Source organism: Halichoeres trimaculatus, unplaced genomic scaffold, assembly GCF_033239565.1.
Source record: "Halichoeres trimaculatus isolate MK-OKI-2021-1 unplaced genomic scaffold, fHalTri1.1 fHalTri1_scaffold_22, whole genome shotgun sequence".
NCBI lineage: Eukaryota > Metazoa > Chordata > Actinopteri > Labriformes > Labridae > Halichoeres > Halichoeres trimaculatus.
The window spans coordinates 20,312,207-20,335,980 of record NW_027437200.1 but is presented as its reverse complement, the minus strand read 5'-3'; the positions used below and the strand labels follow the sequence as shown (position 1 = coordinate 20,335,980).

General features: G+C 40.2%; 1 protein-coding gene and 6 non-coding genes across 7 annotated transcripts in view; 3 read left to right on the top strand and 4 right to left on the bottom strand.

The window, feature by feature from the left end:
• Nucleotides 1–14,522, bottom strand: part of adisspb (adipose secreted signaling protein b) — a 42,163-nt gene extending 27,641 nt beyond the window's left edge. The window contains exons 1-2 of the mRNA XM_074698882.1: nt 14,136–14,522; nt 5,943–6,046 (exon numbers count right to left, since the gene is read on the bottom strand). Coding sequence (XP_074554983.1) covers nt 5,943–5,961 — 19 coding nt within the window. The 5' untranslated portion in view covers nt 5,962–6,046; nt 14,136–14,522. The remainder of the gene's footprint in view (nt 1–5,942; nt 6,047–14,135) is intronic.
• Nucleotides 14,523–19,225: 4,703 nt separating this feature from the next.
• On the bottom strand, nt 19,226–19,299 carry trnan-guu (transfer RNA asparagine (anticodon GUU)). The gene has a single exon. It is a non-coding gene; the product is annotated as a tRNA-Asn (tRNA).
• A 535-nt stretch (nt 19,300–19,834) lies between these two features.
• trnak-cuu (transfer RNA lysine (anticodon CUU)) lies at nt 19,835–19,907 on the top strand. Its single transcript has one exon. It is a non-coding gene; the product is annotated as a tRNA-Lys (tRNA).
• A 416-nt stretch (nt 19,908–20,323) lies between these two features.
• Nucleotides 20,324–20,396, bottom strand: trnak-cuu (transfer RNA lysine (anticodon CUU)). Its single transcript has one exon. It is a non-coding gene; the product is annotated as a tRNA-Lys (tRNA).
• Nucleotides 20,397–20,529: 133 nt separating this feature from the next.
• trnan-guu (transfer RNA asparagine (anticodon GUU)) lies at nt 20,530–20,603 on the top strand. Its single transcript has one exon. It is a non-coding gene; the product is annotated as a tRNA-Asn (tRNA).
• A 287-nt stretch (nt 20,604–20,890) lies between these two features.
• On the bottom strand, nt 20,891–20,962 carry trnad-guc (transfer RNA aspartic acid (anticodon GUC)). Its single transcript has one exon. It is a non-coding gene; the product is annotated as a tRNA-Asp (tRNA).
• A 2,345-nt stretch (nt 20,963–23,307) lies between these two features.
• On the top strand, nt 23,308–23,380 carry trnak-cuu (transfer RNA lysine (anticodon CUU)). The gene has a single exon. It is a non-coding gene; the product is annotated as a tRNA-Lys (tRNA).
• The last annotated feature ends 394 nt before the right edge of the window (nt 23,381–23,774 follow it).

The following is a 23,774-nucleotide window of genomic DNA, read 5'->3' as shown; positions in this document are numbered from 1 at the left end:
AAAATAAGTTTGAATTTCCTGCCAAGTCACGGCGAGCCAACATTTGTGGAGCTGGTGCCATCTGGATTATTTATTCATACAGCAGAGCATGGTAATAATTTAACATAAATCATGGAAGTCAGACCAACAGGAACTCTATTAAAACAAATAAATAAATAAATAAATAAAAGCAGAATGTCTTAATTTAATTAGTCAGCGCTGGAACAATCATGCATGACTCTTCACCAAGAAATGTGAAGGGGTGGAAAACAGTTCCAGCTGTTGTAAGGTTCATCATGAGTCAGTGTTTGAAAGCTTCACATGCTCAGAGACGCTTCTCCAAGCCGTTACTGCTCCACTGCTTTTAATTGAATGCTGAGATATGTCCATGCCTACATGAGGCATTACTGGCCCACATAAAGCCTGTTTCCATTAAACTTTGATTCATATCAGATATTAGAAATCCTTGCTATAAGCAATCTGGGTCAGAATAATGAGTCCATGAGTTACATAATGTTCCATATGTACATGGTTACCAGGGTTGAATGGGGAAGTGGAAATGAGCAGCTGGGGTGTGTTGAATTAAAATGTGATTCTTTATCTAAAGATCTGTGCGCAGAAGGTGTAATATTGAAAAGATCATAATCCAGGAAGTAAGCTGATAAAAACAGGCTCTGTGTGCTTATTCATGAGCTCCAAGAGATAAAAGTCATTCTTCAGGCGGCTGCCACATCTGTGCCCACGGTTTCCAACAGTGTCAACTGTATCAATAGGCCAAGACTTAAGCTGTACTTTCACCATTCAATCACATGACCAGACCTGTTATTTAAGGTCCCTACTTCTGCCATAAGAGGCTTTAATTCATGAAGCCTACGAGTTCATACTATGGGGCTCCATGACTTTAATTACATGCACAAGCTAAGCTTAATGAGGCAGGCTTTCACAGTCGGTACATCAGGGGTTGGAGTTAAAAGGGGATGTTAAACCCTTAAGAGTCTGATGGGTATAGAAAGAGGGGGCTTGATTTGCACTAAGTCTAAATGAACTCCAGTGTTAGAAACTAAAGGTTAAAGGACTGTGCTATCAGTGCTATCAACTGTTAATGACCAATTGGGTCTGACAGGGAACTCGTCGGTACCCAAAACTCAAACCTACAAACCCAATACCTGATCCTTAATGCTCCAAACCAATTGTCTGCAACCTGATATCCATACCTCAAACCTAATGCTGAATAACCAATAACCTTTACGCTATACTGCAAACCTCATGCCAACCAATATTTCAATTCTTAATGTTAATATATTTATAGAAATAAAAAATCCCATTTTAGCCAAGTTGGAGGTAAAATACGTCCTCTGCACCTCCACTGCAGTGGCTGGCGCCAAAGAGCAACTCCACTGTATGTTGCCCATAGACTGTATAATAAATAAAATCTCAAAATATATTCAAAATATTTTATTCCTGAACTTGACGATGTGGATTTTGATAACTTATACATCAATATTTTCTCTCTTTTCTTAGGTCAGCTGGTTTAAAATAATTTTAAATTAATAATTTTTATCGTATTTTTTATTTTAATTCAGCAATGCATTATAACAATAACAGTTATTTATTTTCTCATTTTTGTTTACAGCTGTAACTATATGTTTACAAATTTCATAGGCAAAAAAAAAAAGAAAAAAGAAAAATGAATAAAAGTAAAAACAAAACATGAATTACTTAAAGAACCCAGCATAAATTCAATTTTAACAGAATGGCAGACTGATATAATCATATTCATAGCAACTTTTTTACGCAATTTTGAGTTATAGTGTATGATTTGCTTAAACATCTCTATTTTTTTCTTAGTTACTGCAATAAATCAAAATATTGAGATATCATAATTAGGGATGGTACCTTTCACATTTAAAACTTTAAGGTACCGATGTCTGGTACCTGGCAATTGGTTTCGGTACTCAACAGTACTAATTTCTGATACTTTTTTGTGTTAATGTGGTAAAAAATATCAATTTCATAAAATGTAATAGTAATAAATCTCAAATTCTTTAATTTAACATATCTATTCTTCTATATATAATCTTGCAATGCTGTCTTCATGTCCAGCATGGAAAATTGCCTCCTCTTCTAGTCTCTCACAGTCACAAGGATGTGTTTCGGTACCTTAACATGGTACCGTTCGATTTTACGTGAATAGGTACTCGGTACTTTTGAAGAATTTAGTCGGTACCAATAAAAGTATCTAATTTGGTACCCATCCCTAATCATGATATTATCATATAGTGACCCAAGTATTGCGACCCAAGTATCGTGACATGTATTGTGTACCTACCAAATACCCAATACTCTGAAACCCAATGCCTGGGTCTCCATACCCAATACTCAATGGCTGACCCCCAATACCTCGAACCTAGTGGCCAATACCTGTTACTCAAACTCAGTGTCTTATACCCTATACCCCAAACCCAACATGCAATGCCTGATACCCATACCCCATATACAATGCCAGGTACCCACATACCAAACCTAATCCCTCATACCCAAACCCATTACCCAATATCCAAAACCCAGTGCCCAATACCCAATAGTCTACAGCAATACCCCAAACCCAATGCCTAAATCCAGATACCCAATATCACAAACCATGTGTCCAGTAGGAAATACCCTAGACCCAATGCCCTTTGCCAAATGTTGTTGCAAAAAACCCAATCAATTTTACATTCAGTATTTAACTTCAGTATTTGGCTTCTGTGGTGAATTCACATTCAACACATTTCTAACACAAGTACCTTAAAGCAATCTGTGCAGCTGTACACAATCAACCAAACTGTGCAGACATGATGTTGGTTTCATCTCCATTGCCATCAATGTGTTATTAATTCACCGTGCAGCTGGCACCTCTCCTGTTTGTGCATGAAAAGCATATTTGGTTTCACCTCACTCTTTCAGCTCTGCCTTATTCAACTTTCTGTGTGCACTTATCTGCTCACACACAAGCTGCATCCACTGTGTAGTGAAGCTCTAGGCCAAGCTTCTGGTTCAGGCTCATTATCACAATACTGAATTCTCTGGCCTTTCCGCTGGGTCGGATAATCTCAGACAAAGCCACGGTTGGGACACAAACACACAAGCAAACACACACTTAAACGCTCATTGTGGCACACGCATAACCACACACAAGCATGTGTGCACAAAAAATTACTATGCACGTGTGCACGCACATGCACCCCCAACTGAACTGGCTTATTTCAGATTAATCTCTATCTAGCCTACCTCTGTTCCTCCACTAATCTGTCTGTCAGTGTATCTGCTTGTGCTCTGCTGGATACTCAGTATACTCTGTCAGCCGTCTTCTGTGAGCTCTCTGTTTTACCAAAGTGTCAGTAAGCTCAAAATAAAAAAACAGCATACTTCAACAGAAAAAGATGTATCACATTTGGTTACAACGATTGCAGTATTGACCTATGTTTCTCTGATTTAGTGACTCATCACTCCTCTGATTTAAAATCGCAGCCTCATCAAGCATGTTAATAAACAAACACACCTGGAGCTTGACTGTTTGTAAAACAGAAACTCAATTATGTTTTGGTTCTAAGCTTGTAAGCCTCACGATTAATCTCTGTTTAAACTGCACCACCCCCAATGACAACACCTACACCACTTGGTTAGAGTTTAATGAGACACTGTTGATTCAATCCTCTAATAACTCTTCTGTTGTTTTGTAATTGCGTGGTATTATGCCCCTAGTGGGTAGAACAGGAAAAAGGTGAAGGGGCTCAGGTTGAGTCAAACCTGTGCCTATTGATTTGAGGACTTTAGCCTCTTTACATGGGGCACATACACTCACCAGCCACTTTATTAGGCACATCAGTCCAGCTGCTCGTTAACGCAAATTTCTAATCAGCCAATCACATGGCAGCAACTGAGGTCTGCAGAAGAGCATCTCTGAACACACAACACGTCCAACCTTGAGGCAGATGGGCTACAGCAGCAGAAGACCACACCGGGTGACCCTCCTGTCAGCTAAGAACAGGAAACTGAGGCTACAATTCACACAGCAACACCAAAACTGGACAATAGAAGATTGGAAAAACGTTGCCTGGTCTGATGAGTCTGGATTTCTGCTCCACATTCAGATGGTAGGGTCAGAATTTGGCCTCAACAACATGAAAGCATGGATCCATCCTGCCTTATATCAACCGTTCAGGCTGCTGCTGCTGGTGTAATGGTGTGGGGGATATTTTCTTGGCTCACTTTGGGCCCCTTAGTACCAACTGAGCATGGTTTAAAGTCCACAGAAAAAAAGTCAAAAAAAGTTAAAAAAGAGAAAAAAAAGAGAAAAAAAATAGAAAAACAAGGGGGGAAAAAAGAAAAAAAAGAAAACAAGAAAAAGAAAGGGGGAAAGAAAAAAAGAAAGAAAAGAAAAAGGGAAAAAAGAAGAAAAAAGAAAAAAGAGAAAAAAAGAAAAGAGAAAGAAAAAAGAGAGAAAAAAGAAAAGAGAAAAAAAAGAAAAAAGAAAGAAAAAAGAGAGAAAAAAGAAAAAAGGAAAAAAAGGAAAAAAGAAAGAAAAAGGAAAAAAGAAAAAAGAAGAAAAGAGAGAAAAAAGAAAAAAAAGGAAAAAAAGAAAAAAAAGAAAAAGGAAAAAAGGAAAAAAAGAGAAAAAAAGAAAAAAGAAAAAAAAAGAAAAAAGGAAAATAAGGAAAAAAAGAAAAAAAAAGGAAAAAAAAAGGAAAAAAAGGAAAAAAAAGAAAAAAAAAGAAGAAAATAAAAGTCCACAGCCTACCTGAGTATTGTTGCTGACCATGTCCATCCCTTTATGAGCACAGTGTACCCATCTTCTGATGGCTACTTCCAGCAGGATAACGCTCCATGTCATAAAGCTGGAATCATCTCAGACTGGTTTCTTCAACATGACAATGAGTTCCCTGTACTCAAATGTCCTCCACAGTCCCCAGATCTCAATCCAATAGAGCACCTTTGGGATGTGGTGGAACGGGAGATTCTCATCATGGATGTTCAGACGACAAATCTGCAGCAACTGTGTGATGCTATCATGTCAATATGGAGCAAACTCTCTGAGGAATGTTTCCAGGACCTTGTTGAATCTATGCCACCAAGGATTAAGGCAGGTCTGAAGGCAAAAGGGGTCCAACCCGGTACTAGATTTCATTTCAAATCCTGATGGACTGACAACAAACTGTTAAGGCCACTCAGAGATTACCCAGAGTCTGAAGTAAACAAGACAAAGGCTGACCAAACAAAAGCTCCAATTAAAAAAAGTCTCTCCTGATACCCACCCTTTCCTAAAAAAGAAACCCACTTCCTGTGGCATTTTAGCCAATCCCAGGCTGACAAAAATACATATTTCGTAAAACGCTGTCAACAGGAAGTCAATGCAGAGTCTCCCTCTGCACTGCCCATCATTCAGTGACCTTAAGAAAGAAGGAAACCCACAGAGAGGCACGTAAAGACAACAAGTTCCCACTTTCTACCAAGCCTTTTCACTGTGTTGAGTCATGTAGAAACTCCACCAGGACGTGTTCTGTTTTCGAGGTTGTTATCGAGCGCTTCCTGCTTTTGAGGAAATTATTTCGCTCACCTTCACTGAAGTCTGTTAAGAAGCTGCTCGCGCCTGAAATCAACACATTCTTTTCCCAAGGAAGCCAACTCAAAGAACAAATCAATATGAATTTAAATTTAATCGATTTACCTCCCTGGAAGGCCTCCAGGCTGTCCCTCTGGTGACAATCACATAAAACATATCGAGCGATCTGTCACCCTGTTTTTTTTTTCTTTACGAGGTGTTATTGCACAGTTAAGCCTTTCTAAGAAATCTTGAATGCAGGAAAAGGATTACGTGTGTTTAACTCATCTAAAACAGATTATAGGATACAGCTTAATAATGATTTGATCACTTCCTGGTTGAGGAATCATGGATAAAACCAGAAATGAAAATAAAAACTCACTTTTCTTTGCAGCAGCCATGTCCCAGGGATCGGTCCAGCACAGACTCAGTTGGACACAAACTGTCACAGCCTCGTCATGTCAGCAATCTGACCTCAGAACAACCCTGCAAAACACGCCAAGGATGGAGGAAACAGTGTGAGAGGAGGACTCAGCAAATTACAGAGAGCAGAGAAAGAGGCAGAGACAGTACACGGTGATTGGATCAACTGAAGAACACTGCAGATAAGGAGGAAGAAAGGTTGAGCAGGAGATAGAGAAATAACAAGGAGATAACAGCTCGGCATCCGTCAGCTTCCTGAGGTGTTTTTCTTCCTAAATGCTCGACCTCAGGTTAGCCGGTGGATCAGCTGTGAGCACAGATGTGCTGCGATAGTTGGCCAGGAGAGCTAAGAGACTCCGACAGAGAGTTCAATTAAAGGAAAACAACATAACAGTCTAAGAGGATTAGCTGGGGGCTGGAGCTCCTGTTTGTCAGCTTCACACAGATGGAAAACAATCACATTGCTCTCAGACGAGCTTAATACCAATTTGTGAACAGAGAAAATGAAAAGCATGACATGATATCAGCATCACAGCAACTGGAAAACCGGCCATACACTAAGATAGATTCAGCAGTCGACATCTACATAAACTAAAGGGTTCAAACATGTTTTCAAGTCCATATTAACAACATTCAGTGATTCTTCTCTGTTGTAATGAGCAGCTGCAACTCCTTGATTTCCCTGTGGAACAATCAGAGTTTTATCATTCTGCAAAGATCTCCTTTCTCAGCAAAGATAAGTTGGTAGAAAACTGGACACTGTGAGTCTGAAACACTTTTCAGTTCAAATCCGCATTAAGCACTTCAACCCTTAATCTACACAACGTTATGTTGAATTTGTGAACCAAGGCCCATATGCATGAAAACTGACCGTTTGTTAAAAAGAAAAAAAATCAATCAGTGGTATGCATGATCCAGGTTAACACCCCAACAGAGTATCTTGAACCAATGGCAGCAGACCCCACCATCACAGGCGCTAACAGCAGGATTACTGTACCTGTGAGGCTGTTTTAAAGATGGCAGACACTGGCATATGTGTTACAGATTAAGACATAGTTTGCAAAGAGAATGAATATTTAGAGATCAAATTAATGTTTGGTAAAGTATGACGATGTGGAGATAGCGACTTCAGATTTAGAAGACAACATGTTTTTATTTTTATCGCTGTTTATGTGGCGTAGCATGGGTGTTTAGGGGATAGGGTTTGTCCAAGAAGTTCCTCACACACATTCTTCAGCTGTCTCACTTACATGGTAAATTTTAGCAGTAAGTTTTGCGGCTAACGCTAAGGCCACAGACTGTATAAAACATGGACGTAGTCTCACCAACGTCACCCATCTGTTTCTGAAACGGAAAATGAAGCACATCGGCTATCGCGGCCATATTGGAAGTGGCAAGGGCTTCGCCTACAGCCATAGGGCGCCTGTCGGTCACGTGACCCTCAGCTGTGCCTCTTATTGGGGGGCTCGCGATCTTAATATCATCTGAATGGCCGAGTTAGAAAAAAATTCACCCCCCGTACAGTAGGAGCCGATAGTAAAATTAGCGACTCAGACAGGAGACGTTTTTTGAACCAGGCTGTAAATAGGTTAATTTCTGCTTTAAAAACGTCTTTGTTTGGCTTGGTGTGTTTGTGACTTCCGGTACCTCCGGAGCCAGCCTAAAGCGAACACTCCAGAAACAGCAGATTTTAGCACTTCCGCATTGTCTCATATATTCTTAGAGCGAAGGTTGCCTCTTGGCTATGGCTACATGGGCTGTCTGGACTGTGTGTTATGACTAATGGTCTCCATTGTGTAATGACTAGACAAGCATTTGGGCCCTGCTCCAATTGCTTATATTATGCCATATATGGAAGTAGTGTCCATGACATCACCCATTTGTTTCTGCAGCCGAGTTTTGAAGCCTATTGTTGACAGTTTGGATGAGGAAAAAAGCCAGGTTTCTGACTTCTTTGCAGACACCTACAGGGTGCTTATCAGAGATGGGTACTGACCAAATTCCATCTGTAGTACCAAGAACTTATTCACTCAAAATCAAAAGGTGACTGTGAGGGAGTGGAAGAATGGGGGATTTTCCATACTGGATATGAATACATCATTGTAAGGTTGCATACTGAGGAGTAAAAGTTAAATTAAAAAACTTTGAGTTTTACAATTGAAGAAGTTAATATTTATCACCACATAAATACACATATAAGTACCGGAAATTGGTACCATTGAGTACCAATACAGATTGCCGGGTACTAGGCATTGGTATCATATCATTTCAAATGTGAAAAGACTCACCTTTTTTACAGCTGCCTTTTTTATTAGAAAATGTTAACAATTCATGTTAATAACGTAAAAAAAAAAAATCATACAATTTTGCAATTCTGAAATGTGACATTTATCTTAAAATCAGTTTAACTTTTTTTTCTTTTAATCTCATTTTGTTTTATTGCATCTTATAAATTTCAATATGCCTTTCAATTAAATTTCGATCGTTTTCTTTTTCAGTTTGTTCTGTAAAGCACTTTGAATTGCTTTGCTGAAATGTACCATTTAAATAAACTTGCCTTGCCTTACCTTACCCATCCCTAGTGCTCATATGGGCAAAACTCATACGTTTAATAACCAAATATAACAGATTATACTGATGGTGAAGAGGTTCTATGTTTTTAAACACGGCTGTAAAGATGGTTATTTTTGCTGTAAAATTTTAGAATTGAATTGGCGTGTTTGTGGTTTTCAATGTTTCTGCAACAAGCCTCGAGTGGACACTTGGGGAACTGCAGTTTTAGCATCCCTGCATAAGCTTCATATGTTTAACATCACAATTGTCCTCCTGTGTTTAATACAATTATGCCGGTCTAATATGCGTGTATAGAAATAACAGCGATAAAATTGATAAGAAAACACTTTTAGTTTCATTTCTCGTAAAGGGGTAAGTGCTAATCTGTTATTAACATTTCTAAAAGTCAACGATACTACATCCCGAGTCGAATTACACTGAAGAAAATGTTTACATTTGTATACATTGTGTAAGTAAATATGGAAATAAATATGTGTGTATGTTTGAGCTGAAAGTAGGAAGCAGTAGGCAAGCAAACAAACATCTATCTAATTAGCTGCACCTGTATACTTCACTTTTAGCCGTTAGCTCAAACTTGAAGTGTTTCTTGCTAGCTAAGTCATTTGACATTTTTAAAGCTGAAAGTGTCTCCCAGGACCAGAACGGTGTCATTATTGCCAATGCAGTAGCAGCAGCAGCAGGAAGCAGGAAGACACTGCGGTAGCTTACCTATGGTAGCTGAAAGGGACCAAAGTAACTTGCAATTCAAAAAGGAAATGAGTGATAAATGCTTTGACTAAAAACCAGGGGAAATATTTACATTAACAAAAATCTACATTACAAGTGGTAAATTTGGTTGGGTTATGGTATTTGTTTTAGTGAGGAAAAAATTTTGACATAGTTTGTGCAATGACTGTTGTTGTTGTTGGATACAAAGATACAAAAGCGTCTTGGTTCTCTGTGAAAAGCAGCCTGAAGGCAACTTTAAACCAAAGTTGAAAAACAATTTCTACAGAAGTCTTTTTGCTCTTTTCTCTTGTTGTTTGAGATCAATGCCACAAACAAACCATCTGCCTCCAACATCCTGAAGACTTATCGATTCTGGGTTGCAAGAGAAGGCATGAAAGAGTTTTTGTCTAAGTTTTCTTAACAAACAAACATCTATCAGCCAGTGGAAAAAAAGTAAATAGACATAAATATGCAACATTTTCCACTGAAATGACGTTGACTGCTGGTCTAAATTCCAACTGTGCAAAGTGGCATGTTCTCAGATTTCTACAATGCCCTTTATTGGGTGTAATTATTCCCGCTCCGCTTGAAAAAAAAGACTCAGCAAGCAAAGATCTGTGCCAAGGTCTCGTAACATCCACTGAGAGAAGATTTGAAAAAGAGGACAAGCCACTTTTGACAGCTCCACATATCGATGCTGTTTCAGGCGCAGAAATGGGTCGCTGAGATTGGAAAACCAAAACAGGGAGGAAGCAAGGTGTTAGAAAAGAAACTAGTCAAACTGAATTAAATTTTGCAAATCACTGTGACACATTGGTGTTTGACAAAAGATCCACTAAGTTGAAAGAAAAAATTAAAAGATCAAGAAATACTAGAAGATGGTTTATCAAATGAAGCCTCTGTTCCTCTGGGGACAGAAATGCCTAAGTGGAGAAGTTAATTTGTTGTTTTAATGAAATCTGTGGTGAGTTCTTCGACCGCTTCCACATTTTCAAATTTGCTCCTGGACCAATCCTGTTAAATTCTCAGTGGGTCTTATTGATGCAGTCGTGGCTCCTCTTGTTATCATTAATTATTAAACTGCACCCAGGATGAGCAGCAGATCACTGGGAGCACACTAACATCATTAAAGTGGACTCACACAGGCCAAACAGACAATTAGAGGCCTTTGAACAAAGCCTCTGCTCAGCCAAACTAACTCTGAAGAGAAATCAGTAGCAAAAGTTTCGCTTAGGAAGATAAACTTCCAGATTTACACACCTTTCAGTCAACTTTCTTTTTTCGTTAAGAACAAGACTGTGCTATGAGCAGGTGGTAAGAAACAATCAGTACAAATCAAGCAACCGACATGTGGGATGAACCTGTTCATACAATCAAGTAATAGATGTACAAAAGAAACTTGACCAATGTATGGAAAATTTCAGCAGTAGAATCAAGAAATGGATGTATGGAAAGAGACGGTTAGTCAAATCAAGCGACTAACATAGGGGTGTCAATCAGCAGTACAAATTCAGCGACCAATGTATGGAAAGAAACCAGCAGTATGAATCAAGCAACCGGCATATGGGAATAACTGATCAAGTGACTAAGGTACAGAAAGAAACTGGACCAATGTATGGAAAAAAAAAAAACAGCCGTAGAAATCAAGCAACAGATGTATGGAAAGAGACTTTTAGTTGAATCAAGCAACTGAGGTAGGGGTTGAAATTGGGAATGCAACCCACTGTGTATTGTGACGTTGAAATGACATACATCTAGCGTCATTTTTGACATCCAAATAAGGTCTCCTGAAGGTGTAGCATATAAGTTTTTATTATGTCTTTTTTCAGACGTTGTATGGAGGTCAGATTAGCATCTAAAAAAGGTCTACAAACGGCATCTGAATGTTTAGATCCAAAATTTGTACCTATTTCGCACGTTTCTCGGACGTCTAGATATGGTCTTTGACGGACCGACCCAACACTGACCTGATCTGCATATCTCTACAACGTCTGTTTGATTCGGCGACCAATGTATGGAAAGAAACCAGCAGTATGAATCAAGTGACCAATGTTATGTCAATCAATAATATGAACAATGAATTGCAGTACTCCTTTCAAACAGTAGAAGGCGCACTTTTTCTTCCCTTATACCTGCAGATGAATAAATTTAGACAATAGCTGCCTGTTCCTAATCTCTCTTGCTAGTCCTGTTGCATGTTTACATGTTTACATCTGCTCTGAAGCTAACAAACAGATATAAAGCAAACAACATTACGACAAATAACTCCTTAATAATGCAAGTTCATGGAAAACTTTTACTTTTCTTTAAGCTGTTTTTATTACACAAGAAGAAGGGCCTTTAGAATCCTTTCAAAATAAAACAACATTTCTCTAAGAAGAACTTAACGTAGCCTAGCCGTGAGGCAGTAGAAAAGGCCAAAAAAAGCCATTTCTTTGGTAAAACTTGAATAAAAACTACTTTCAAAACCTATAAGAAAGTATATCAAAAATCCAGAATTCTGAATTGGGAAAACTTAGCACAAAAGTCTGGCACTTTCCGTTTGGTAGATTATTTCTGTGTCATAACAAAGCTTCTTGTATTTCTCTTTTGAATGGCGCTCAAACCTTCTCTGCCCATGCCAAACATCTTATTGTGCCTTTGACTCTTGTTTGGTGTTGTTGCTGGATTGGGTGATGGAAGTTATAGGACTGAAACTGGAGCTTGTTTTGAGCTTCAGGGACCCCCGGTTGGTGGATTTCATGATTGTAAACCACTGATTTGATTGTGGTGTTATAGAGAGTTTGTCGTCGTGGTTTACAAAGGAAGCTGGGGAGTGTCTTTGATTGCACAACTGAATGTGACACTTCAGGTTTCAATGGAATCTCGCCATCTGAAGATTTCAATCAAATTCAAGGCGAGGTGACAATATGAAATATCTGCACTCAAGAGGTCAGGGAAATTCCACAGCTGAGCTCACCTCGAAACCACTTATTGTCCATACAGTACAGAGGAAGCTGAGCTGGATGCTTGGTCACAGCAGAAATCTGCTTAACGTGCATCGTGTTTGAACATACTGTACCATATCACTGCAGGCAAAGACATCTACTCACGTCGACCTACTCTCAACCTGATGTGACTTCTCTTGTTTCTTGTTCTGTCAGAGTTTACAGTCACAATGTTAAGCTTCTCCCACGCTCACATGCTTGAGCGAGAACAGTGCTATCACAACAAATATAAATGACAGGCTTACCGGACTTAACCCTTACCGTGATTCAACTAAAAGATGCTCAAGGTGAAAGTACAATTCTTGCATGCATCAGCGCATCGCTGTGCTGTGATATCAAAGTTCAAGATCTGCTTTGGAAAGCAGGAATCTGAAACTGAAAGGGTGCACGAGGGCATTTTCATGTGGCGTAAACAGTAGTTTATAAACTGTAATAATCTAATGTTACGGCTCAACATGATCCTCCTTGATGGTGTGAACGAGATAACAGTACAAACATAACATACACTGCTGCGTAGTACAGATAGATTCCTTCTTCGGTGGCCTTGAAAGGGTGTGAATGTGTTTTATATTCATGCCCACCATATTCATATCCTGGAGCCTCACAGAGCTTTGTCACTGACAGCTCCCCCTCAGCTCTGAGCCACAGATGACAAATTAAAATTGCAGATGCTGCCGACAACAGCAACAGGTTCCCGTCTCCTGCTCTGAGTTCACACTTTGTTATTTTCAGGAGAGTGCTTTCATCTCTATGTGCAAAAGGCACCCAGTGACAAGAGGGTGAATAAACAAGCTATAAAGTTAATGCAGTCTCATTAACCCTGGAGATTAGAGCTGAACGATTCCTCGAATGATTCGAGGTACTCGATTACAAAAAATACTCGAGTAATTTTCTCCGCCTCGAGGAATCGTTTAATTTTAAATTTCAAATAGAGCTGAGGCCATATTAAGAGAGTTTTCAGACCCCTCAAGCTACCTCTTATACAAAATAGCAACTAGCAACAAATTTAGCTTCTGGAGTTTGGAGACTAATGGGTCATTCTACGAAACGGGTGCCATTTGGGTCCACAACATTTGATGAGATGTACAAGGCACAAAAATGTGTCAAAGTGTGTTTACAAATTTTGGCGCTACCAAAGCAAGTGCTCTTATTGACATGCTGTATCAGAAAATTCTATTTCTTAAAGAGAAACATTTTCATTTTAAAAATAACTGCTCTTTAACTAAACAAAAATTTATTTTATCCGATTACTCGATTAATCGATGTGATTTTCAGTAGAATACTCGAATACTAAAATATTTGATAGCTGCAGCCCTACTGGAGATAACTTTTTTCTATTAACTTGACTGTCACCCTAAACATCTCAAATTAACTGTTTAATACAAATTTATAAAACAAATTGTCAGACGCACAAGTTTTGTGTTTGTTTTCAGTGATGTCATTTGCTCATTGCTATCATTATTCCCAGAATGCATTGTTTTCAGCAAGCTGTTAAATCAAAATAAAGTAGATTAATGGGATTCTGCTGTAAATTTACATCAAAGTATGACAGCTTTTTTTTTTTTTGCTTTACATCATTCATAGAGGTTGAAAATAGTTAACAATACGACTCAATACGGTTAAGACAAATGCATAAAGTGAGAACAAGAGTGGTTAACGGTTGCTTTGATATTAAAATATGCTGTGAAACCTAAAATAGCTTGTGTAAAATACAAAATAAGATCGTGTAGTTGCTGAAATTGGCATCACTGACTGAAACCACAGCTATACAAACAGATATATACATGTTATTTGTTTGTTTTGACAGGTGAAACTAGCATTTCTCAAGAAAAGTTGGCTTGCACTGCGCACGCAACCTGCTATACCGCCAATTCTTTGCTTACCTGACTGTATTTACGACCGTTGAAACTTGTTCTCAGGTAACCAACACCGACCGACTTGTCGTCTCTCCTCGTGGAAGCAGTGTTGTTACGAGGGACTCCAGCAGCAAAAGCTCAAAACACAAACGGTCGCCTGAACCTCCACTCCCCTCTTGTCTCCGCTACACTTTCTCCGTGGGACGATTTCCGCATTTGATCACGTGACGGCTCGCGGTAAATTGAGAGCAGCAGCTATCGAGCTCGTTACACGCTTTTGTGCAAATGCAGTGACGCGCAGGGGTTTACCAAAGACATCCGAGACGCTTCTGTCGACTCTGTGCTTCACCGAGGGCTGAGGATCAAAGCCGGGTTGCATGCAGCAGTTGGCGTCGCTCCTCTGCCTGTGCTGCCTGTGCTGTAGTGTTGTAGTGAAGTGGCGCCACCTCGTGGTGCTTTGTAAACCAAAGCCTGTTTTCTGTCTACATCGTGTAAAATTGTGGAATGAACTAGAAGAGGACTTAAGAATGTGCATTAACTTAAAACAATTTAAAAGTAACTACAAAAAAAAAAAACATTATTGTTCTGCTATAAAGAACTGGACAGCTTATTTTATTATCTTTTTTATTTTTTCAAATAATTGAGTCAGTCAACATGCTTTTAACTAAGGTTCTATTTATATTAAAGTTGTTTGTTTTATTATACTAAGATTGTGTGAATTATGAAATTATATGACAGTGTAAGGGGGGCTGAACTTGATAAGCTTTGCTTCCTTCAGCCCCTTCTCGAACTCGCACTTAATCATTGTGATTTTTTTTTTCCTATTACAAATATTGTTTGTTTTTATGTGCTTGTTTGATACGAATAAAAATCAAATCAAATACATCAAATGTTTATGCAAGAATGCATTAGTAACACATCTGATACACCTGTACCAAACTCGTCATTATTTTTAAATCCAGCAATCGAGTCCTGATCATGGGGTAATACATAACTTAAACATATTTTAACTAAAGCTTTTTCCAGTTTTCTTCTCTTTTTTAATTAAGTGGCACTGTTTAACTAAACATTAAAAAGCTTAAGGTCAGATAACCAGATGTTAAATTATAACCAGACGTTTTACCGCCCATAAACTCTTGTCGACAACATTGGACTGACCTTATCGACTATACATTAATGCTCCAACATAACTTTGTTTCTTTTACATAACTTTAATTCATCAAATAAAATTTGTGGCATTATTAAACTAATTTTCATAAATTACAAATATGAGTTTTGCCTATGTAATAGTTTATAAGCTCTAATAGAAATTTTGCTGCGATAGAACAAGACCCCTCGGGCGTTATTAACAGTATATAATGAGGATTCATTGACAATGGAGAAAAAACAAGTTTATTTTAGTTATTTTGGATAAGGCAACGCCTTTTTTTTTTAAATTTTACCCAGCAGTCCCCCGGCCCCCGCCCCTTCATCTCCAACACCAACGGTCAGGGGGAAAAAGAACTTCGTCGATGGAGGAGACAGGTGTGACGCACATTTAAAGTTTGCCAAGTGTCAGAGCTGACACATGAGCGAAATTCTTAGTAATAAGGCAGTTAAGATGATTAACGTACGTTTTTGGCCTAGCGAGGAGTGTTTTTGCTCGGCCTTAGCCGTTATTTTTTGCTGCGCAACAAGAGGCCCTGGCGAGTAACGACGTCAATCAGGCCCGTGACCACCTCAGCTAAGCAGCTAGCTGACGAAACGCCCGTTTTAACGGTAAGAATTCGACTACTTTATTCGAGTTTTCAGTATTTGTGTGAAAATTAAACAATGTTTCAATAACAGAACATGTTGAGACAAAGTAACGTCCGTTAAATGTAATGACTGACTCAAAGTCGAGTGCACGTGCAACAATGCTAGGTTAAGCAACAATTTGTCGTCAAAGCGTTGATCTCGCGCTAACGGCTAACTTCGTTCGACAAAGTCATTAGAAATTCACCTGTTTGAATATGCGTAGTTCAAGCCATGTTAAGGTGCTTTGTAAATAACTAATAGAGAATAAGGCTGGAGTCAAATCTGCTTAATTTTGATTGATGACCAAATGAAGTCTAGTGGAGAGAAACAGTTTTTACCTCAACTTTTCTTTAAACAAAACTTCTTTTTGTAATAACTGAGGTTTTGATGCTTGAAAAATCATTGTTTTCAACAAGAAATTCACGCTTTTATGACTGCGTAGGTTTTTTTAAAGACAATTAGGTCTGTCCTTTTCAAATGTTAAATATAAATATCTGCTATTATGCTACGCTGAAAAAAAATTAACAATATTGAATTTTTCAACTCAATCTCTTAGACTCTAGTCTCTTTTTGGGTCTCATCTAGAGAAATGACATACCTAAATTGAAAAGAGTATACTTCTGCATCTCCAAGCTCTGTTTTGATCATTTTGGTGTCATAATGAAGGAAACTCCAGATGTGTCAGTAAAGGTACTCACAGCAACAACTTAAATGTTACTCAGACAGAAAGTCCAGTTGAAGCATGACTTGACAGCATTTATAACAGATTTACTTCCCTTAAGTCTGATCTGCAGTATGACTATATTAACTTATGACTAGTGCTTTGTTCCATGCCTTTTGTTGCGGAGCGACCTCGAAGTACCCCAACTTAGGGACCTTAGGGTTTAAGAGTAAAGAGTTTCTATTGCCAGTAGGGCTTGTGTTGCTTTTTATACATGTTTGATGTAGGGATGCACAATGTTGGATGGTGTATCAATACCGGATATGCTGGTATCCATATTCACTTTTCAGTCTGTAATCAGATCATAAATACATAAGTAGACCCTGTCTACTCTGCACAATTCTATGAGCTGCAAACAATGTGTAACAGAGAGGTGATTAAAAAAATAAAAAATACAGAACATATTCACTGGCTTTCATTTTATGGCAACAAAGGGCATGGCGTGTAATCAAGTAAGCAGCAACCCATTATTTTTTTTTGGTTTAGTGGTTTAGTACAGTATCGACAATAGCACTGAGTTAAATTGTACAAAAAAATCCTAAAAATATTTCCAACATACCTGGTATTTTATTATATCCATTTTGAGAATATTAAATAGTAGGGGTGTAATGATCCATCGATATAGATCGATACATCGACTGGTTAAGCAATGATCCAGTCACATCGATGGAAAGTCAAAACATCGATCAACATCGTGATCTTTAATGTACGCCTTTATTTTGAAATCCTGACCGGACATGCATGTCCGTTTCCGGCCAACCACAAGTCGTTCTGAAGTTTTCTCTCAAGCCTCACGCACTCAGCGTATGAGACACACATTTGAACCTTTTCACTCTCTGACATGCCACGCCTGATATTTCTCCTGCTGTGAAATGTACTGTTTAGCGCCCACTGAGTCACACCGCTGTAGGCGAACGTGTAGCAAGACGCTGTTAGCATCACAGAGCTAAAAGGGAGCCGGACATATCGGCCAATCATAAAATAGCTCTCCTGTATCTGGGTAAGATACGTTCGACCTGACTGCAGAGGATGCAAGCTGCACACACGACAGGAGTGCATCATCACACGATGCAGTGAGTTATCTCATAATTTGATTTTGTAGCCACTGATTCATGAAATTTCATAAAGTTAAAAAGTAAAACGGCAAAAGCTTAGTGTCATTCCTCCTCCACATCGACTATTACACAGTGAAACAAAGTCTGATCACACTGACATACAAACTGTGGTTATCAGGCATCACAGTAAAAAAATAAACTATCAATGTTAAGTTAGTTAAGTTGATAGTTCTAATTTTGAACAATAGAAATATTTGGGTTTAATTAAAATCAAAGCTTCACATTTTTGGTTTGATAGAAAATGGTCAAATGTTGGAGGTCAATAATAAACTGTAATCAGTAATTTTTAATTATAGTGTTGCATCATTACTTGATATAATAATCAAACATTACAGTATAACAGTAGGGGGCAAAAAAGCACCTTACCTGAATTTAACCAGTTTTTATTTAAAACATAAATAGGTCATACAGATGGCTATAATCCTCTTCAAACTGTCATACCCAAAGGTCACCACATCGTTCCACATTTCAGTAATTACACTATCAAAATTGTTTTGTATTTCTTTCTTGCCACAGGTGAAATGTTGCTGATTGTGTTCAGTGAGGACATAATCCAAGAGGAGGAGTTCAAGTATCATGGGGTCTTGTTCACGAGTGAGGGGAAAATGGAGCAAGAGATTGACAGACGGACTTTGGTGGCGTCAGCAGTGATGCAGACGCTATACCGGTCTGTTGTGGTGAAGAGAGAGTTAAGCCAGGAGGCAAGACTCTCAATTTACTGGTCAGTCCGACCCTCACCTATGGTCAAGAGCTGTTGGTAGTGACCGAAAGAACAAGATCGCTGATACAAGTGGCTGAAATGAGCTTTCTCCGCCGGGTGTCTGGGCTCGGCCTTAGAGAGAGGCTTTGAAGCTTGAACACCAGGGAGAGGCTCAGAGTAGAGCTGCTGCTCCTCCTCATCGAGCGGGGCCAGGCGAGGTGGTTTGGGCAATGGGTGAGGATGCCTCCTGGACACCTCCCTGGTGGTGTTTCTGGCATATTCAGCTGGAAGGAGACCCCAGGGTACACCCAGGTCATGGTAGAGGGATTATGTCTCTCAACTGGCCTGGGAACGCCTTGGCATCCCCTCAGAGGAGCTGGTGGCAGTGGCCGTGGATGGGGGCCTTTAATCTTTGCTGATGGCATTGCTGCCCCCATGACCCAGACCCAGATAAGGGGTGGATGATGACATAGTGACACATAAAGCTGCCATCATCACAAAAGCGCCATCGTGACAGTTATGTCATGGTGTCCCAACCAAGGCACAAGTGCCAATGGTTGGGCTGACCCCTGGTTCATCAGCTGAGTGTGATTGTAGGTAACAAATTCAGTAAAGACGCAAGACAGACAGTCCCATTGGAAACGGGGGACACCGAATGCATTTTACTTCTTTTTTTTTTTTTTATCATGTATTTGGTCAATTGGCATGTTAGTGCTATAGACTTGAATAGGAATTACAGAGCTTTACAGTAGGGCAGATTTTTTACATTGCTTGTCATTTAACGTGCCTGAAAAGCATAACAACTCGTCCCTGGGTGGGCTTGAACCACCAACCTTTCGGTTAACAGCCGAACGCGCTAACCGATTGCGCCACAGAGACCTGCGGGCCCAAGAGACCTGACAAAGGGAGGAATTGTGCAGCATGTAAGGAAGTCTAAAAAAGGTCTGTGGCTTTATCCAGCACATGATGGATCTAGGGCTAGCTAATGCCTGCAGAGTGTTAGAGCTCATGCCTTGAGCTCAGGCAGTTGTAGCCTTCCCTGAGTGATGTTTTTGCTGTGATGCTCTATATATGTTGAAATGCTGAAAGACATTTCAACATATGAATCCTGTGACTTTATTTGAAGTGAGGTTGTTATGGTTGATGGGTCAGATGTGTGGTCTACGGTGCATAAGTGCAGAGTGGTTGTAAAAAAAGAGGAGCTTGAAATTCAGTGTTGGGTGAGGCTTGTTGGAAAAGAGGTTTAGTTCAAGCCCTTTTTTCAGTGCCGTGGGGCTATGGATAGAGATTTTTGTTTTAGAGCTAAAGGAGCCTGGATCCAGTTTGATTTTCTGCAACACAATATAACAGTGAACTAGTGATGGATGTTTGAACCACATGGTTTTAAGCCCCGCCTCCTTTTACACTTATAGCAGCCCGGCTAGCTCAGTCGGTAGAGCATGAGACTCTTAATCTCAGGGTCGTGGGTTCGAGCCCCACGTTGGGCGCATAACTTTTTCAAAGTGTACCTTTATTTTTCAAGATGCTTGGCAGTTGTTATGGTATTTAAACATCTTGATTACATTAAGGTGTATGAAATACAGAAGTTGGTTCAAAAGAAGACTCAAATGTTGGACCCAACTTGGTACTTCAACCAAGGAACTCTTGGAACTACTACTCCCCCAGGAAGTTAATGTTGGGTGTGGCCCGCTGTTTTGTGGTCCCAACAAGATTTGAAGCTCTTTTGACGATTATTTTAAGGCTTGTTAACTGCTGTAGGTGAAAGTGGTGCTCTCTTTTGATAAGTGACCAGCAAAGACATGTTCTCTGTGTCTTGACCCAATCCCAAAATCACTTGGTTTCAACAAAAGGGTTTGAGTGAGAAAGTCTAAATACATGTAAAGGGGTAGGAGAAAAGGATCTGCGCCCAACGTGGGGCTCGAACCCACGACCCTGAGATTAAGAGTCTCATGCTCTACCGACTGAGCTAGCCGGGCGGTGCAGTGGGGGCCTCAACCCCCCCTTTTTTGGCCCTGCTGCATATAGCACCCTCTGCAGCTTGTGTCCCATCCCCCATTGCTGCAGTGCTCAAATAGAAGTGCTCAATGCTGAGCAGCAGGCAGCAAGCTTGTCTCTGTGGCGCAATCGGTTAGCGCGTTCGGCTGTTAACCGAAAGGTTGGTGGTTCGAGCCCACCCAGGGACGAGATCTTTTCTTTTTTTAAGACACATATACACAGATTTTGTGTAATGCCATACACAAACAGCATTATTTTATACAGAAACATGCAGTGAGTAGAGAGGTCAGTGTGGTTGTGCTGCACTCTCAATGCGCATCTTGGGCGGTTTGGTCCCATGCTCAAGGGAACCTGAAAGTCCATTAAAATGTAAGCTGATGCCTCCCCAGCTATCAGCCTAAAAAATCCCAATCTCGGTTCCAGGTGCTTGAACCAAACCAAGTCCCCAAAAACGTTTACTCCCTAAAAATTTTTACTCCCCGTCGGGGAATCGAACCCCGGTCTTCCGCGTGACAGGCGGAGATACTGTCCACTATACTAACGAGGAGGCGGTGAGAAAACTAAACACTGCATAAAATTTATCTATCCTAACAAGACTGACTTGAAACACGTCTTTGCCCACACCCCCAGAGTCTTTTTTGTTTGATCAGCGGCTGTCCTGGCTAGTGTTTGTCTTTCAGCTGTATGTAATGAGGCAAATACAGAAAAAAAGTTGTCGTCCCTGGGTGGGCTCAAATCACCAATTTCGGTTAACAGCCGAACGCGCTAACCGATTAGTCTGTTACGGGGGGGGAAAAAGAAAAAGAGGGGAGAAAAGGAGAAAAAGAAAAAAAAGAACTTCACAAAGTTCTATGAGACCCATTTTAATTTCTGTATCATTTATACGTCTTCATATGCTGTAGTATTTTTGCTAAAGATCAAAAAGTTAATTTTTTGACATTTCAGACAGAGGAAGACACATTCACCCGAGCGCCAGTTCGAATCCCACCTCCGACAGGATTAAGGTTCATAATATACAGAATAAAAGTGTCTGTGTTGCCAGTGTAAACCTCATCATATTTAAGATATTAACTTATAAGATGTATATATATGTTTACATATGATTAACTATTTTGTTTCCTTAAAGTAAAAAGCCCAATTTCTTTTTATATTTTTCTGAAAAGATTATACATTTGACTAGCTACCAAAAAACAAGATTGTGCACACAACACATATAAATTAAGCAAACTTTTATTTACAATAAGACATTACATGACATTGCTTGATGTCATGAAAAATATGCTTCTGTAAGGCGCCATATCCAAAGTCTCTGCCTGAGGGCTGCAACAACAACAATAAACAATGGAAAGTCTTGATATTAAGAAAAAGCCTCACACTTGAACACATCACACAAAGTTAAGCAGAGGGAGTGAAAGCCTGTCATTAAAACACTTATCTGCACACTAACAAGCTGCATATTCTGAAAAACTCTGTAAAGAGTGTAAACATTTTTTTTTAATGTCCTCCAACTACTGTTCCTTTGTAACAGTCTCTACTACAGGGCAGTACACAGTCCCCTTGTACTGACTGTGTCCAGTCTCCGCTGTTCTGTACTGCCCGCATTTTTTGCACGTGTTATGCAGCACTTTGCGGGTCAGCTTTCGGGCTACTGGAGCAGCAGGGGTGACACCTTGGGCTTGTGGAGCAGTCATCAGGACAGACCCCTGAGATGTTACTGGATCCAGCCTCACCAGCTGAGGTCCGGAGGGTAGAGCAGGGAGACGCTGCTGCTGCTGCTGGAGCATAATTAGCTGAGGGCCTAAGGGTGGAGCAGGAAAAAGCCACTGGGGCCTCACTTTGGCAGGCACTAGTGTTGGGACTGTAGGCGTGACCTTCCTCTTTATCTGCGCCTGGCCCACAGTGCTACTGGGCAGGTTGTACTGGTGAGCAGGACCTGGCTGGAGAGGTGCAGATGGAGGAAGCACTTTAGCATGGAGGAGAGGGTCAGCTGTCACAGACAAACGGCTTGGTAACTGCAGCCCTTGCATCACCACTGAGTTGTCCTGCTTCTTCACCCTTTTATTATGCCACTGGACCAGGGTGGGGGAGCTAAACCATGCAGTATCTTAGAAAATAAACATACATTGGTTAAAAACAAAAAAATGTCACTCACTTGCGGGTCAGAATCAGGCAGATCATCTTCTTGTGCGGCAGGTCGAGCTGGTCCCGGACAGTCTGACTGGTAGACAGATAGTTGAGGGAACACAGTGCACCTGAGTGTCTCTGTCACCATCAGGTAATACCTGTCGATGTCCAGGATCTTCCTTGCCCTCTTATGGACACCGCAACCTGTCAGCTGCTTCCCACAAGCTGGGCAGAATACCCTCACCCTCCACAGGTGGTAGGGCATCCACACCATCAGCCGATGGGTGAAAAAGCGGTCAGGTGTCGGTGCCTGGTGGTAAATGAGGGCCGGGACAGGGGGCTTCAAATCTGGTCTCAGTTTGCCTGAGTGAAAGAGGGTGCTTGAGATCCACCTCTGGTCCTGCACAGGGATGGTCTTGCTCATTTCACCCGGCAAATAAAATGAAGCTGCAGCAGTGGCTGGCTGACCTCCTCCAGACTCATCCTTTTTGAAGGACAGCAAGTTAGCTTATTGCTTAAATAGATGGCTTACAAAAGAGTCAGACCGATAAATAGATGCTGTACTCACAGACGCTCCTGCCAGGCTGGTGTTGAGGTTTAGCTCAAGCCCTTTTTTCAGTGCTGTGGGGCTATGGATAGAGATTTTTGTTTTAGAGCTAAAGGAGCCTGGATCCAGATTGATTTTCTGCAGCACAATATAACAGTGAACTAGTGATGGATGTTTGAACCACATGGATTTAAGCCCCGCCTTCTTTTGCAGTCACAGCTGCCCGGCTAGCTCAGTCGGTAGAGCATGAGACTCTTAATCTCAGGGTCGTGGGTTCGAGCCCCACGTTGGGCGCACAACTTTTTAAAAATGTATCTTTATTTTTCAAGATGCTTGGCAGTTGTTATGGTATTTAAACATCTTGATTACACTTAGGTGTATGAAATACAGAAGTTGGTTCAAAAGAAGACTTAAATGTTGGGCCCAACTTGGTACTTCAACCAAGAAACTCTTAGAACTACTACTCCCCCAGGAAGTTAATGTTCCGTGTGGCCAATTGTAGTTTGTGATCCCACCAGGATTTGAAGCTCTTTTGATGATTATGTTAATGCTTTTGACTGCTGTAGGTGAAAGTGGTGCTCTCTTTTGATGAGTGACCAGCAAAGACATGTTCTCCGTGTCTTCACCCAATCCCAAAAACACTTAGTTTCAACAAAATGGTTTGAGTGATAAAATAAAAATACATGTA